Genomic DNA, 16761 nt, shown 5'->3' with positions numbered 1-16761 from the left:
TAATATTTAATAGTATTAAACTTAATATGCAATGGGATTCTGTAAAAGAGAAGGCAAGAATGAGTAATTTACTTAAAATATAATTTATTTACGATAATTTAAACGATAATTATTTACGATAAAAATTACCATTTTAATTAAGAAATTTTGTTTTTTAATATAAATCGACCCTTTTGTATTTGGATGAAGTAATTTTTCTATATTAAATTCAGACAAAAAAAAAATTATTCAAATTTGTTTCTAATTTTGATGTCTTAACAAAAATAATAATAGAAAATTAGTATTTTCGGTCTTCGTTATATTTTAATGATATAAAGTCAAAAAACTTTAGTTTATTCACTTATTCTATATCAATATAATTTAACAATATAATTATGAGCCCCTAAGATTGTCTACTATTACTATACGAATACATATTATGAAATACCAGAAATATTTTATTTAATCATGCATGACCAATAGAATAGACTTTTGTTCTCAGTGCAAATGTATATATAATTATTAAAAGAATGAAAATATTGGACATTACAAAGACAGGGTAGTAAAATTATTTTATTGGAAAGAATGAAGAATTTAAAATTGCTTTGATTTATTTATAATGAATAAAGTGAACTTTTCCATGTGTGTCTTGTTTAGAATATAAAAAGTATGATCTATTCCTAAACCATCAATCACTCACTACAATATATGCAATTAAAGCCCTCATTTCTGTTGATAACTTCAGTTTTGACTTATCATGCTGCAAACTGTATTGGAATTCATGACTTTTTCAAATTGTCTCGAAAAGACGTTCTATGGGGAAGTGCCTATGCAACACTTTTTTTTTATATATTAATTGTAATAAATGCATTCTTTTGGAAACTCACAAACTATTTTAAAATTTTATTAATTTTATTAGAATAAAATTTTTTGGTTCATATTTTTTTTTACAGTTTAGGAATATGAGCTGCAATCATATGACGGCATAATTGTTTAAAATTTTAATTGATTATGAAAATTTCGTTCATGCTTTTATGTAAGTTGCCAACATCTGAAAAATAAAAAAAAACCTAATTAATATATTTAAAAAATATATCATATAAGATGAAATAATGTACAAGAAATATTTTATATTTATAATAAGAAAAAAAAAATGATTTTATAATAAATTTGAATATCATTTAATTAGGCAGTCTTTCAGTGATCATTCTACAGTTCGGATCAATAATATTAATAAATTATTAATAATTCAATTTAATAATTTTTTATTTTTGTTAATTTCTTTCAAAAAACTTAACTAAAAGAAAATAAAAAAAAAAAAAAATGACCAATAATAAGGATAAAGTGAGTCAATGGGAAAATAAAATTGCTGTTGTAACTGGTGCTAGCTCAGGTATTGGAGCTGCAATTGTACAAGATTTAGCAAGATCAAAAATTAAAACAATTGCATTAGCAAGACGTCTCGAACGTATGGAAGGTATAAAATTAAGTATGCCACGTGATTTACAAAGTTATTTGAATCCGATGAAATGTGATGTATCAAATGAAGAAGAAGTTCAAAAAGCTTTTGAACAAATTATTACTAAATATGGTGGAGTTGATATTTTGGTAAATAATGCTGGTATATTTCGTGAAGGTAATTTAATTGCAATGGATTTAAAAACTATTAAAAAAGTTGTCGATACAAATTTATATGGTACAATATATTGTACAAAAGAATCATTTAATAGTATGCAATCACGTAATGTTGATGGTCATATCATTATTATAAATAGTATTGCTGGTAAACAAATTCCAGATGGTCCAGAATCAGATAATAAATCATTAAATATTTATGCTCCAACAAAATTTGCATTAACTGCAATTGCTGATGTTTATAGACATGAATTTGCTCAATTGGGAACAAAAATTAAAGTTACTGTAAGTTTGTAAATTTTGCTATAAAAAAATATTTCTATAAAATCTTTTATTGTCGAAAAAAAAAAAAAATTTTTTTTTTTGTTATAGAGCATTTGCCCAGGACTGGTTGATACTGAATTTTTAACTGAAGAGACACTAAATTCTGGTAAACCAATGTTAACACCTGAAGATGTTTCTAATACTGTTATGTATGCATTGAATACTCCACCGCATGTACAAGTCAGTGAACTAACAATTCAACCATATGGTGAAACTAATTAAATTTTTGTAATTTCAATGAAGACCAGTAAAATTCTAAATCGAGAAATATAAAAATTTTATTAACTTTGGAACAGAAAACAAAAAAAAAAAAAAGATTTTTTTTTTTAAATTAAAATTTATGTAAAACTTTTTATGTTTGGAATAAAAATAAAATTGTTTGAAATAACAATAGAAAATTTTTTTAAAGAATTTCTTTCTTCATGGCTTTATTGAAAAATTTTCGATGAAATTTTCTTATTCTTAAAATGTTTGACTTAATCGATTTGCTAATCAAACAAGTTCTTATTAAATAAGTGAAATTTCTAGAAAGAGAAATTTTGATCCTTACATCAAAATATTTTTCAAATAAATTATTGTAATTAAAGACAAGAGTTATCATTATCAATGAAAACATAGGGAACAGGACGATTTCTTAGCCTATTCCAATTGCATCTGAATTTCTTGAATTTTTTAAATGGAATTTTTTTAATTTTAATTATTGCCACCAATTTACCCTAGAACAAAATAGAACCGAAACTAAATTTTCAATAATTTAATGGACATAATAATGGTCGATAGCTCGAAAGACAGACCTATAATGCTAAGTACTAAATATTTCCTATATTATAATTCTAAGGGCATTTTTATGGTTCTATATATAAAAATTTTAAACTATGTTGGAGATTTGTTTGAATTATTCGAAATTTTTTGTATATTAAGAGAATTTGTTGTAAATTTAACAGAAAAGACTTATTTCTTATTAAGTTTTATATATAGAACAACAGAATTCAAATTATCAAAAAGACATTTTGGATAGTAAAATTTCTAATTGATCATATTCATTAAATTTGTAATATTTTATTATACAGTAATATTCAAATATGCTTAAATCAAATGTAGAAAAGGTCATTTACCTCCATAACATGCAGATTTAAAAAAAGTTACATATGTGTGATCAAGTTCTGTGTTCCTCGATCAGTTAATTTTTTTGTTTTTAACAATGTTTTGGTAATTTCTTAAAATATCTATGATTAATATTTTTTATTAAGACAATTGACTTGTTTCTTAATGGATCGTAAAATGTTCATTTTATTTTTTATGTATGATTTCCAAAATTTAATCAAATATTCATGTATAATTTACCGGCACATTAAACTTATAATGTTGCTATCTGAATATGACCATTTTAATATGTGTAATTTTTTTTTTTTTTTTGGAAATTTTTTTTAGGTTGGTTTATTGTGTGGCAACAAATTATGATCTTCAATTGTTTATTCAACCGGGAATTAAAAAAAAAAAACAATTAATAAAAGAGCGTGGATCAAAATGAAATAATTTTTTTAATGCATGTAGAATTTTTTTATTTAATAAAAACCATTTTTTTTTCTTCTAAGAATAATTAAAAAATTTTGAGGGAGTAAAAGAAGCGTAACTACATCTAAACATAGCAGTGTATGTATTTTAAAAAATTTAATTTTATTGTAGAAATTTAACACGTTCAATAAATGTTTGAGGCTAAAAAGCATTATGGTAACTTAAGGAAAGGATTTTCATTTTCCAGTTTGGTATAGAAAAGTTGAAGTAGGCCATGTTTAAATAAAATATTTAAGTGAAGCAAAATTTCTTAAATAAAGGATGAATATAAATAAATTCGCATTGTTGTTATCAAATCAAAGTTATATAAAGCAACACATTTCCTTTGGAAATTATATTTTGTAATTTTCGTTAATTGGATTTAAATTACAATATTCATAAAAATTGCATACCTTTTGGATGACAACAAATATTCAAAGAAACATTAAGAAATTGAAAAAGCGAATTTAATTTGGTGAATTAAAATAAAATTATTTATTGAATGAATAAGATTAAAAATTTGAAATTAAATATATTTTTTTTTTTTTGGGAAAAAATTTGATGTATTAGTTTTCGGTTTTGAGAGAAATTAGGAAAACATTACAGGTTCGAAAAAATAAGCAGCCAAATATTGAGATTTTGTTTTAATTTTCCATGTTATCAAAATTAATTTCATCGAGAAATTTAGAAAAGATTTTTTTTTTGTGGAAAAATTTAGTCATTTATTTAAATCAGCAAACTATTTAAAATTTAAACTTCTAAAATTTACAACTTTCTGGCTTTGAAGATGGCATTTTTATGTTATTGGAAAGTTATAATTGCTAGTGAGGTGAAAATTTTTTGAAAACCATTTTTATCAAAGATTCTATTTTTACATAAAATTTTAGTTTTCTAATTTTTGTGCAGGGACTGACAAGTAATAAGATTGTGAATAAAATAAATTTTCAAATGACCGTTTAAAAATTTTCTTTGAAAGTTTGAATACCATAGGGTAACTTAAAAATTAAATTTGTTCTCTTCTCGATTTAGAAATTATCCTAACCCTAAACTACCCAATAGTTTTGTTCCCATTTTCCCGTACCCTTCCAAAAATTAATTTTAAAGTTTTTTTTTTTTTATTTATTAATAGGCTCGAATAGTGTTAATTAGTGAATACTAGAATAGTGTTTCTTTAACTAAAAAGAAACAATGATTTTAAAAAACAAAGATATTAGAAATTTTTTTATTTTATTAAATGCCATTTAAATGAAAAGGAATCTGTGCACGAGTCAGTTTCGCTTTATAGTTTTGGTTTTTGATCAAAATTTGATAAATGCAAACAACATAGTTTGTGTAATTTTTCTATTGTTTTTCTATATGATTTTCTTTTTTCAATTTTTTTGAATATTGAATATAATTTTTAAAACAATTAATTTTTTTTTATTGAGATTATATCCGACATTGGGGAGGGAATGATATAATTTAAAAAATTTTGAATTCTATTTTCAATAAATTATATCATAATAATTTTAGTACTTTTTTTTTAATTAAGTGAAAATTGGTTGTATTTTCCATAATAATTGATTAAATAAAATCATGAATATTTTATTTCACATTGAATTTTTGAAAATTATTTTAATGACCATCATTTGATAATTTTTCTCATTTGATTTTTAATGATCATGTCTTTTAAATTGGGGGTTTTCTTTGAAATTAATAAAGAAATTCATTTTACTCATAAACGTGTTCTTTTTTTTTTACATACAAGTATATTTCCAGTATTTTTATATACTTGTATGTATATTTGAACAAAAAATTGTTCTTGACTAAATTCAATTTCAAGTACAAACACATATGATATATGAAAATTTGCCAAAAATTTTTTTTATAACACGATTTATTTAATTGTTTTTCCTATAAATATGGTTTTAAAGCAGAATTCATGCGTAACCAAAACAATAGCCTTTTGTGTATATAAGAGTTAGAAAATTTAAGTTAAATGTGTCAATACATAATATATTATATTCATATTTTAAAAAATATATACAGGAAATGGTTAAGGAAAGTATTTTAAAAATAGTTTTAGAAATTTTCAGTAGAAAAACCAAATAAAATGGAAAAAAAAAAATTTTGAAAAGTGAAAATTTCGGTGGTATGGAACATTTTTCCGAAAAAAATTTTTGTGTGTACCCTTCGATCCGTTTTTCACTAATATATTCATTTACTAAAACTTCACTAATTATGAAAAACATTAACAACGCAGTGTATTTAAATTTTGATAAGAGAAAACAGGTCGCGAAAGAATGAATTTTCCTGTACGAGGAGGTGGAATGACAGTCAGTATATGGAAGCCAGTAATTTTTTCGTTAAATTTTTATTACTACACAATAATATTGAATTTACAAACTATCAAAGGTTTGTCATTGTGTAATATATAACACATAAAAATTTTATTTAAAATTTTTAATTTAATTACCATTATTAATTATTCAATAAATTTTACCATAGTGATTATTATAATTTTTGCTAAAAAAGCAACTAATCTAACAAATCATTGCAAATTCAATTACAAATTTCATTAGACGCAAATAATTTATTTATATTTGGCTAATGAGTAGTTTAAAATTTTGGATGAGCTGAACTTGTGCAGTGCTTGACAATAAACAAATTAAGGAATAATGCATTGTATTTCTTTGCAGATTTGCAGAAAAAGTGGAAAAAATTTTTTAAAAAAGTGGGGGGAAATGGTACGATATATGAATATATTGTAAAGATATTGTCAAAAAATATTGCATATATTCAGGATGAAACATTAAAAAATGAAAATAATTTCGAAAAAAATTAAGCTTGTGCAAGCATAAAATTGAAATAGGACGGATATATTAAAAATATGATATATTAAAAAGGACGGACGGCTACTGGTACATTCTTGCTTTAAAACAATTTCGATAAATCTCATAGTATCGAAATTATGTTGACACAAAAATAAAAATTTAGAAAAAACTTGTGGGATAGGCGATAATAACCCGAGTATAATCAAATTTTAAGATAACGGTTAATTTGATGAACCAATTCACTATACTGACATTTTCTTATAGTTTTTGTCATATAGAAGAAATCTACATATATCTGTGCGTTTATAGTACTTGCAAATTGTGTTTTACCTTTGAACCAGAAAAGTTGCAACTTACCTATGTAGTTTTCAATTTTAAGTGTTACAAAAGCTAAAAACCTTACGGTAATATTATCGTCTCACAAATTTTGAACTTTTATTTACTACTATGCCAATCCATTTCCTAAATTAATGTAAGAGTTTGTATGGTTTTTCTTATTATCAATGTTATTATTTTTCAAACGGTTCTCCTCACATTATGCAATAATTGTTAATTTTCAAATGCATATTATAGCGAATATTACTGTTATTAATAATATATGTAAGTAAATTATTATTAATTACATTTAAATAACTGTTATTTATTATGTAATTTATATTGAAATATAAATTATTTAAATTATATTTTAAATGTAAAATTTAATTAAAACCAATATGCGTAAATACATTACTGAGAAATACTTAAAATATCAACATTTATTTTGGAAGATATTTATTATTTATTATATATATATATATAGAAATTGTTCCACATCACTGCTATTTAAAATTATTTTTTTAAAAGAAAATTGTATACTTTAATATTTATAATAAAATTTTCGAATAGTTTAAATCTCAGTCTTTCTATTACCTTCTTTAAGTAAAGATCTTTTATACGAAAAATATTCCGGAAATAAATTTTATAATTATTTTATAATTAATAAAAATATTTTCATATTATATAACTTGGAAATTATTTTGAAAATTAATATTTTTTTGAAATGAAACGTTGGGAAAATAAACTTGCTGTTGTAACTGGTGCCAGTTCTGGTATTGGTGGACAAATTATACAAGATTTGGCAAAATGTAAAATAAGAGTTGTTGCATTATCACGTCGTCTCGAAAATATGGAAGATATACGAATTAATTTACCAGAAGAACTTCGTATTTATTTAATTCCAATTAAATGTGACATTACCAATGAACCAGAAGTACAAAAAATTTTTGATTTTATTGGAAGACGACACGGTGGTATTGATATTCTAATTAATTGTGCGGGAGCATTTCGTGAAGGTAATTTATTATCATTGGAAGCGAAATTAGTTAGAGAAACAATTGATACAAATCTAATGAGTGTTGTATATTGTACAAGAGAAGCTTTTAAAAGTATGCAAGCACGTAATAATGTTGGTCATGTAATTTTAATGAATTGTTCTTGTGGTCAACAAGTACCGAATATATCTAAAAAATCATTAAATATTTATTGTCCAACAAAATTTGCTTTGACTGCCATCAATAATATTTATAAACAAGAATTTCAACATTTAGGGACAAGGGTTAAAATAACGGTAATTAACGTTTTATAAATTAATTTTTTTTTTTAGTTTAGTTAATGTTTAAATATTTTATTTTTTTTTTGTATACAGAACATAAGTCCAGGACCGATGAATACTACATTAATGCCAGCAGAATATTCAAAGGAAAATTCATTAATGCTTAAACCTGAAGATGTTTCAAATGCCGTATTTTTTGCTTTGAGTACTCCACCAAAGGTTCAAATAACTAATTTGGTTGTAACTGCTTTTAAAACAACAGAATCAACAGAATAATTTTAATAAAATTAAAAGATGATTTCTGCACAAATTACATAATTCGAATATAAAAAAAAAATATATGAGCTTAACAATTATTTTTTAATTATTTTTTCGATTTTAATAAATTTTAATATTCATTTAGTAAAATACTAATCTATAAACTTATTCAAAATGTATACGATTTATTATGATAAAAAAAAATTAATTTAGTTGTATAAAATTACTACTCGTTATCAGTGATAATTGGTCATTTTAATTGCCCCTTATAACACTGATGAAATTCATTAAGTTTTTAACAATTTAATTAAATTAAGAAAACGGAGAACTCGGTACAAAGTAAGTGATTAAATGGTTGAAACCGGAACATTTTCTGGGTTGAGTACTGTTATTTTTTCTTTCGGTTTGACTACGTCAAATAATTACGAGCTTTTTTCGTCTCAAAGTTAATTTGCATATAGTACGATAAGTTCAAACATTAGGAATAATGAACAAGTATCAAGTAAAACAAGAACAAGTAAAGCAAGGCATAGAAAATTTTCTAGAAATCCTGGTACTCTTTGTAATTCAAGCGTTTTTTTTACTATATTCAGGCAAATCATGACAGAAAAGATATTTTCCCATTTGATCACTGAAATGATATAGTTTTCAAAACACTTAACCTTTATCATATATCGGGACGTCTGATTTCGCAAGATTTTGATAAAATTAGTCTCCCCGAAATTCTATTTAAAATTTCCACACATTTTCTATATAAAATTAATTTTAATCACACTGGAAGCAATTGAAACATATTTACATTTCAAATTCAATCTGATAATGAAGAGTTTTGGATACATGCGTTTTGTGTTTTCTTCTTCATTTGTTCAATTCACTTACACGTTTTCGTTTTATTTCATTGATAACAACTAAAAAAAAACAATAAATTAAATTATTAAATTAGATAGTTTTGTTAAATACATGAGTCAATATACAGTAAAGTAGCTCTATAATTTTGGTATAGGTTTATATTTTGTTCTGGTTTAATTAAGAGTTTATTTAATCACGATTAAGTGATAGTACATTAATGAGGTGCCGAGTTTACTGCTAAATTGAGAACTCTAATCAATTCGAATTGGCAAATGCAAATGAATATAGTTTTCTTTTCAAAGTAGAGTGGAGTCACAGAAAAAAGGCAACTTCGCATCCTTTTCCTCTGGTGGTTGCTTTAAAAAACTTAAAAAATGTGATCATTCACACATCTGAAACTGAAAATGTCATCGGAATTTTTACAATATTTTGTTCGTAAAACCGTTTTGAAAATAGTTCCCGTGAAGTTCTAGGTCGAGTGTATAAAAGTTTTGAAGTTTTGAGTTAAGGTATAAAGTTGCATAAAATAGGCGATATTCAATTTTAGCAAATACCGAAATTAACTTCTTTATTGCATTAAAAATTATTATTTTTCCGTATATTAACCCAATTGCAAAATTATGAAATAGATTTAAATTAATCTTGGGTGTCTGTTTATTTTTGTAATATTTTAGAAGAGAATGAACTGCTAGATAACATCATATTGTTATACTCGATTATTTTAACTATGTGTACACAAATTTTTTGTTAATGTAGGTCTTAAATAATTTACTAACGGATGATATTTTTGCTGTTTAGTGTTTTTTAATTTTTTTTATGCTTTTGACACTCTATACGAGTGATATTATACAGAAAAGTTTAGGAATACGCTCGGTGAACAATTGTAATTTTAAGTATTTGAACTGTAAATTGGCCACCGAGACCAAATGCTTTGACGCAATTTAAATTATTCTATTTGTTGGTACATCAAATTTGGTCAAATTGTAGATGGTCTAGATATTGCAACTCTGAAAGCAATATTAGCTGTGTTTTTAGTTGTATATCGAAATGTTAGAAAAAGTGCCTGAAAATTGGAAACTTCTTAATGGATCACATAAAATGCTATATTTATTCGTAATTATTTTTGTATTTAATTAATATTTTGCCAAATTATTTAAAAATCACATTACATTTATGATTTGGAAACGTTGTTGAAGTATTATGCGATCCTGCATGAACAAACCGAACTAAATCCATTTTTATGAATATCAAGTTGTCAAGAATTTAGCGAATCATGTGTAAAGTATTGAAAATAACACATAAATCCATTATTGGCTTAATGTCTGGACTCTTTTCAGAAGTGAGTAATTTAAGGAAAATTATCGTAAATTTATAAATTTAGTGAAAATCTGGGTATGGAACAATACAACACTTTATACGAATAAACACTTTATGAGTGTATGAAATATAAAAATTGTTCTTCCAAAATAATTCTTCACTAAATTGCTGTTCCAAAAAACACTAAATTGTTATTTACTTATTTTGAAAATCATATTTTTTTTTAAATAAAATCAACATAAATTTAAGGGGAGAGAGATAATCGTTCATTTTGTAGAGTTTGCTCTTGATAAGATACGCATAATCAGAAATATTTTAAAATTTTGAATTTGCTTTCAAATCACATTATTTTTTTTTTGGATATCAAATGAAAAGTTCATGATTAAGCATAAAATAAAATTTTATAATTTAGTCTATATTGAATTTTTGGTGCTCTTACCTCAACACGTCGCTATTCAATAAAAGAAAAATAAAAAAAAAAAATAATTTCAATTTTTAAAATGGATCGTTGGGCAAATAAATTAGCAGTTGTAACTGGTGCTAGTGCTGGAATTGGTGCTGCTATTGTTAAAGATTTAATTAAAAATAATATAAGAGTAATTGGTTTGGCAAGACGTCCGGAAAAAATCGAAGAAATTCGTAAGGAACTCTCAGATATTCAACGGAATCTTTTAAATTCAATAAAATGTGATGTTTCAAATGAAGATGATGTTAAGAAAGCTTTTGATTTAATTAAAAATCAATTTGGAAATGTTGATATTTTAATTAATAATGCTGGTGTTGTTAGAGATGGTAATTTAATTTCAATGGAAACATCAAAAATTCAAGAGACAATTAATACAAATATAATGGGTGTAATTTATTGTACAAGAGAAACTTTTAAAATAATGAAAGAGAATAATATAGCCGGACATATTATATTTATAAATAGTACACTTGGCCATGAAGTTACTAAAGCACCAATATCTTTTAATATTTATTCACCAACAAAATTCAGTATAACAGCTATGGTAAAGACATATAGAAATGAATTTCAAAATTTAGGAACAAAAATTAAAACAACAGTGAGTTATAAAAATTCAAAGCTTTTTTGATTTTTAAAAAATTTCATTTTTTAAAATTGCCTTTTACTTCTTTTACAGAGCATAAGCCCTGGTTTAGTTAAAACTGATATTGTACCACAAGAAATTATCAATTCGAAAATACCAGCTATTAATCCAGAAGACATCGCAAATGCAGTTTGTTTTGCTTTGAGTACGCCTCCAGAAGTACAAATAAGTGAATTAACTGTTGAACCTCATCCAGCTTATTAACGAAAAAAAAAATGATTTTTATTTCTTGTTTGTTTAAGTAATTTGGAGGAAAACACAAATAATAATTAATTTTAATAAAAAAATATTTAGAATTTTGTTTTATTCAAACAACATTGTCATGGACCTCGATTTTTATTCACTTTCAAACCAGAATTGTCGTTTTTAGCACTTTTAAAAATTTTTGAAAAAAAGTGCTTATTAGTTTCACTCTATGTCCGTCCGTCCGTCCGTCCGTGGAGACATGTTTACAAAACTTCTACACCTTTGAAGATAAAAAACTGAAATTTAATATTTACATAGATCTTTAATAGAAACTTGTTTCCGTAGAAGAAAATTTTTACCTATCTCCCCCCTAGAGGTTATACCTCTCAAAACCCTGAAAAAGCCATTTTTCAACTATTTGTTGCAGTAAAACCATAAGCATTTTTCAAATTTTACAAATGCGAAAAGGCAGCGGCTTGTTTCTCCTATCGCTTCACACTAAAGTTAAACTCTAGAAAAACAAAAACATTTACCGTTATCTAAAATCCGTTTTTTCCAAATTTTTGATGTCGTTTTCTTTCTAGACCCCATGTTTTAGGAGGCTGAAATTTTAGCAGTTTTTAGACACTAATTAGTAGTTTATTTCGTTGGAAGAAATTTTTTTTCTATCTCCACCCCCTCTCAAGTTATCGCCTCTCGAAAGTTTTAAAATTTGACGCTTCATATTCCCGAAACCACAAGCTTTTTCAAATTTCTATAAACGTAAAAAGCTAACGGTAAATTCCATGATTCACGCAATTAACCCTTAAAATTGAGCGTTATGTTAAGCCCTCTTTAAATTAATTTTTGCTTTATTTCAAAGACTGCATAAGTCGTTGATCCCAAATATATGCAATTCTAGAAATAGTTCCGTATATGAATGGAAATAATTTTAATATTGTGGTAGGTATACACTGTATAAAATTTTTCTCACTTATGATATTATACAAATATATGATATTATACAAATATAAATAATACACGTTCATGTTTTTCTCACTCGACTAGTAAAACTTTGAGATACACGATCAAGTTGTTTATTTTATCACTCGTTTTTCTGTTATATGTCACATTTATGATTTTCTGACCAGTTTGTTGATTCCATTACTGCTAAATAATAGGAAATTTAAAAAAAAATATTTTATCATTGTTATGCAACATTTTGCATTAAAATTAACTGAAAATATTGCACAATTTGTTTACAGAAATTTTTAGCAACAAAATGGTTCTTTTATTTTGTTTTTTTCTTTTTTGTTATTTTTACCGTTCTGTATAATTTGCAAATTTTCATTTATTCAGTTTCAACAAAGGGGTTTTTTAATTTCCTTTTTTGACTGATTTTTAAAAATGAATCGTTGGTTAAATAAAGTTGCGGTAGTAACTGGTGCAAGTTCTGGTATTGGTGTTGCAATTACAAAAGATTTATTAAAATTAAATTTGAAAGTAGTTGGTTTGGCACGTCGCCAAAATTTAATCGATGATATTCGAAATGAAATTTCAACTGATGAAGCAGAAAGATTGCATTCTTTAAAATGTGATGTGAGTAATGATTTAGAAGTACAAAAATGCTTCGATTGGATTAAAGGGAATCTAAATGGTCCAGATATTCTAATAAATAATGCTGGTGTATTAAAACATGGTAATCTTATAAATATGAATTATGATGATATTAAAGATACGTTAAATATAAATTTAATGGGTGTTGTTAATTGTACAAGATCAGCTTTTGGTATTATGTTAAAAAAAGATACAAATTGTCATATAATACTAATGAATAGCATTGCTGGCCATCGAATACCATTTTTGGGTAAAGCAATGCCATCTGTAAATATATATGGACCAGCAAAATATGCAATACGAGCAGCAAATGAAATTTTTCGTCAAGAATTCAATAATATAGGATCGAAAGTGAAAATTACTGTGTGTAAATATAAAAATTTTTGAATATTTTTGTATAAATAATAAGATTTTATTTTATTTATATTAATTTGTTTCAGAATATCAGTCCTGGTTTAGTTGAAACACCATTGGTACCAAAATTTATTTTAAATAATTCTGAAATTCCAAAATTAAAACCTGAGGATGTTTCAAATGCAATTTTATATGCTCTGAGTACACCACCACATGTACAAATAAATGAAATTTGTTTGCAACCGGTTGGTGAAATATTTTGAATATATGCAATCATAATATTCATCATAATATTCAAGTGTATGTTATTTTGTATGTAAAAGCTTACGAGACAGAATAAATACAACTCTTTAGTGTTCATATAGGGTTTCTTTAAAAATCGATTTTTTGTTTTACTTTTTTCATCTTTTTCAGAGTTGAATTTCGATTTTCATAGCCTAATTTAAAAAAATATTGTACACGAATAATTGCAATTGTAAAAATTTAGATTTAAACTAAAATACAGCCCTGTAATTTATTATAGAAAATAGATTTGAATACAACCATCATCAGTTTAATTGTCATATGATATTGTAAAATATTCGAAAAAAAATGAATCGCTTATTAAATAAAATTGCTGTAGTAACTGGTAGTGGATCTGGTATTGGTCAAGCTATTTCTAAAGAATTACTACATGCGAAAGCAACCGTTATTGGTTTAGATAAAAACCATAGAGGTTTAGAAGATTTTAAATTATCATTACCATCAGATCAACAAAAATCTTTTGATACCATAAAATGTGATGTACGTGATAATGAAGAAATTAATAAAATATTTTCAATGATTTTCAAAAATTATGGAAGATTAGATTTTTTAATAAATTCAGCTGGCATTTTAAGACATGGTAACTTAATTAAAATGCCATTAAGTGATATCAGAGAGACTTTAGATACTCTTGTTATGGGAGCTGTCAATTGTACCAGGCACGCTTTTAGATATATGCAAGAAAATAAAAATGATGGTCATATAATTTTTATAAATAGTATAAATGGTCATAAAATTCCACCATTTTTGGGTAGAAGTATTCCAACAACAAATATGTATACACCATCAAAATATGCAATTACAGCAATGATTGAAGTATTACGACAGGAATTACTTAACTCAGAGAGTAATGTCAAAGTTACTGTAAGTTTATTAAGTACGTAATTTAATAAGGAATTAAATTTTCATTTTTAGGGTATTAGTCCGGGTCTAACTGAAACTCCAATTGTGCCAGAATTTTTATTACAGAATCCACATATACGTGTATTGCAACCAAAGGATGTAGCAGATTGTGTAATATTTGCTTTAAATACTCCACCACATGTTCAAGTACATGAATTGATTGTGTTACCACTCGGTGGAATATTGTAAACAGTCATTGTAAAAAGAATCGCAAAAATCAAACAGTTAAAACTTATTTTACAAAATTTTTTGAGTAAAGAATGGAGTTAGTAAAGAGAATTTGTCTATTGAACAACAAATCTTCTGAAATAAATTTTGAAAATGGAACTTAAATGTGTATTTTATTTTCAAATATATTCGTATTATTTTATGTATTGCATAATTCAAAATTTTTCACCAACAGGTTGTATAGTTAGTTCACTTATTTGAACATGAGCCGGTGTACTCAACACATATAAAATCGAATTTGACACGTCTTCAACCTCTAGAATTGGAAGTTCTAAGGTCATAATTGATTCTGGAATTATTTCAGTTTTCACTAAACCTGGACTTAAGTTCTGTGAAAATCAAATTATATTTTTCAAAAATTTCTAATATAAAGTAAAAACAAAAAAAATTTACCGTGACTTTAATTTTACGACCCATACTTCTAAAGTCTTGTTTATACATTTCTGCCATTATTCTGAGAGCAAATTTTGATGGTGGATAAATATTTATTGATGGTATATCAGTTAAATCCATAGCCCGTGGGACAAAATGGCCAGCTATACTGTTAATCATTATAATATGACCATCAACACCTCGTTTTTCCATACTTTCAACAGCATTTCTTGTACAATATACAATTCCCATAATGTTAGTATCAATAACATCTCTTACATCTTGAGTATTCATAACTGATAAACGACCATAACGTATAATACCAGCATTATTTATCAAAATATCAGTTCCTCCTAAAGTTTTATTAATCCATTCAAATGCTGAATTAACTTCATTTTCTTTTGTTACATCACATTTAATTGGATGAAAATTATTTTGTAATTCATTTGGGACAGCACCTTTTAATTCTTCAAGTTTGTGTAAACGTCTTGCTAATCCAACGACAGTAATTTTACATTTAATTAAATCTTTTACAATTTGGGCACCAATACCAGAACTTGCTCCAGTAACAACAGCAACTTTCTTTTCCCAACGATTCATTATAAGAATGTTTCTGATTGTGGAAATTTATTTTTTAAGTTTCTTTCTCTAAGAGTGCTCATAAATGACTAAATTAAAAATTTGTCAGCAATAAATTATATTAAAAAATTAGAAAATTGAAAAAAAAAAACTAACCTTTGTGTAAAGAGCACATTTTGTTTTAGTAAAATGGGTTCATATGGAAATGAAAATACAATGCACTCTAGCATTTCTTGTTTTAATTCACGTTAAAAATAGAAATGCTAGGGTAAGATAGCCCTTGAATTGGAAGACCAGTAATGAACTAAGGTCTATCAATTCTTATAAGAATAACTTGTGGAAATTTCTTCATACAACTGCAGAACAGACGGATGACGTAATCAAAGGAACGAGTTAAAGGCAGAAAAATTAAAAAATTTTTCTCCTCGAATTGGACCAGTGATCTACTGCTTTCCAGGCGGACGTTCTACTAACTGAGCTACAAAGGTATGAAGTTATTGCTGATAAAATGTGTTTCACATTGCTTTTTACTGTAACCTACATAATTACCAAGTATTGTTTAAATGAGATGCTACATGAAATCTTCTATTTGAAATACACAATTTTTCAATTAGGAGTTAGCAATAAAAGCTATTATTTACTTAAATTAGACTTTGTTAAATCGTTTAGTTGAAAAATGCAATAACTCAAAACAATTTTTGGGAGAATCTTTTCTTTCTCCTTTTACATTAGAGCAACACAGGCCAACACAGGCCTGTTTGACAAATTAAATTTATAAGCACGTTTTATTTTTTTTTTATTGAGGATGTAG

General features: G+C 25.4%; 6 protein-coding genes across 6 annotated transcripts; 5 read left to right on the top strand and 1 right to left on the bottom strand.

Moving 5' to 3' along the window:
* Positions 1–1302: 1302 nt before the first annotated feature.
* On the top strand, positions 1303–2180 carry LOC129606491 (farnesol dehydrogenase-like). Its single transcript, XM_055516832.1, has 2 exons — positions 1303–1899; positions 1987–2180. The coding sequence occupies exons 1-2, from the start codon at positions 1303–1305 to the stop codon at positions 2158–2160; spliced, it is 771 nt and encodes a 256-aa protein (XP_055372807.1). The 3' UTR covers positions 2161–2180.
* Positions 2181–7344: 5164 nt separating this feature from the next.
* Positions 7345–8172, top strand: LOC129606489 (farnesol dehydrogenase-like). Its single transcript, XM_055516831.1, has 2 exons — positions 7345–7911; positions 7990–8172. The coding sequence occupies exons 1-2, from the start codon at positions 7345–7347 to the stop codon at positions 8170–8172; spliced, it is 750 nt and encodes a 249-aa protein (XP_055372806.1).
* A 2648-nt stretch (positions 8173–10820) lies between these two features.
* Positions 10821–11633, top strand: LOC129606488 (dehydrogenase/reductase SDR family member 11-like). Its single transcript, XM_055516830.1, has 4 exons — positions 10821–11007; positions 11110–11112; positions 11194–11330; positions 11463–11633. Exons 1-4 carry the CDS (start codon positions 10821–10823, stop codon positions 11631–11633), a joined length of 498 nt encoding a protein of 165 aa, XP_055372805.1.
* A 1295-nt stretch (positions 11634–12928) lies between these two features.
* LOC129606317 (farnesol dehydrogenase-like) lies at positions 12929–13844 on the top strand. The gene is made up of 2 exons (XM_055516579.1): positions 12929–13574; positions 13652–13844. Exons 1-2 carry the CDS (start codon positions 13002–13004, stop codon positions 13826–13828), a joined length of 750 nt encoding a protein of 249 aa, XP_055372554.1. The 5' UTR covers positions 12929–13001; the 3' UTR covers positions 13829–13844.
* A 168-nt stretch (positions 13845–14012) lies between these two features.
* Positions 14013–15104, top strand: LOC129606315 (farnesol dehydrogenase-like). The gene is made up of 2 exons (XM_055516576.1): positions 14013–14732; positions 14784–15104. The coding sequence occupies exons 1-2, from the start codon at positions 14157–14159 to the stop codon at positions 14958–14960; spliced, it is 753 nt and encodes a 250-aa protein (XP_055372551.1). The 5' UTR covers positions 14013–14156; the 3' UTR covers positions 14961–15104.
* Positions 15081–16023, bottom strand: LOC129606316 (farnesol dehydrogenase-like). Its single transcript, XM_055516577.1, has 2 exons — positions 15393–16023; positions 15081–15328 (listed from the first exon to the last, which is right to left on the bottom strand). Exons 1-2 carry the CDS (start codon positions 15969–15971, stop codon positions 15155–15157), a joined length of 753 nt encoding a protein of 250 aa, XP_055372552.1. The 5' UTR covers positions 15972–16023; the 3' UTR covers positions 15081–15154.
* Positions 16024–16761: the final 738 nt, after the last annotated feature.

Source organism: Condylostylus longicornis, unplaced genomic scaffold (genome assembly GCF_029603195.1).
Source record: "Condylostylus longicornis isolate FDR11 unplaced genomic scaffold, ASM2960319v2 ptg000018l, whole genome shotgun sequence".
Taxonomy (NCBI): domain Eukaryota; kingdom Metazoa; phylum Arthropoda; class Insecta; order Diptera; family Dolichopodidae; genus Condylostylus; species Condylostylus longicornis.
This window is presented reverse-complemented; position numbering and strand designations above follow the sequence as displayed.

Excerpts from the sequence above, each read along its gene's own strand:
- LOC129606489 (XM_055516831.1), top strand. The coding sequence starts at position 7,345 with ATGAAACGTTGGGAAAATAAACTTGCTGTTGTAACTGGTGCCAGTTCT. Across the intron at positions 7,912-7,989 it reads GGACAAGGGTTAAAATAACG|AACATAAGTCCAGGACCGAT; the intron begins GTAATTAACGTT and ends TTTTGTATACAG.
- LOC129606316 (XM_055516577.1), bottom strand. The coding sequence starts at position 15,971 with ATGAATCGTTGGGAAAAGAAAGTTGCTGTTGTTACTGGAGCAAGTTCT. Across the intron at positions 15,329-15,392 it reads GTCGTAAAATTAAAGTCACG|AACTTAAGTCCAGGTTTAGT; the intron begins GTAAATTTTTTT and ends TGATTTTCACAG.
- LOC129606317 (XM_055516579.1), top strand. The coding sequence starts at position 13,002 with ATGAATCGTTGGTTAAATAAAGTTGCGGTAGTAACTGGTGCAAGTTCT. Across the intron at positions 13,575-13,651 it reads GATCGAAAGTGAAAATTACT|AATATCAGTCCTGGTTTAGT; the intron begins GTGTGTAAATAT and ends AATTTGTTTCAG.
- LOC129606488 (XM_055516830.1), top strand. The coding sequence starts at position 10,821 with ATGGATCGTTGGGCAAATAAATTAGCAGTTGTAACTGGTGCTAGTGCT. Across the intron at positions 11,331-11,462 it reads AATTCAGTATAACAGCTATG|AGCATAAGCCCTGGTTTAGT; the intron begins GTAAAGACATAT and ends CTTCTTTTACAG.
- LOC129606491 (XM_055516832.1), top strand. The coding sequence starts at position 1,303 with ATGACCAATAATAAGGATAAAGTGAGTCAATGGGAAAATAAAATTGCT. Across the intron at positions 1,900-1,986 it reads GAACAAAAATTAAAGTTACT|AGCATTTGCCCAGGACTGGT; the intron begins GTAAGTTTGTAA and ends TTTTTGTTATAG.
- LOC129606315 (XM_055516576.1), top strand. The coding sequence starts at position 14,157 with ATGAATCGCTTATTAAATAAAATTGCTGTAGTAACTGGTAGTGGATCT. Across the intron at positions 14,733-14,783 it reads AGAGTAATGTCAAAGTTACT|GGTATTAGTCCGGGTCTAAC; the intron begins GTAAGTTTATTA and ends TTTCATTTTTAG.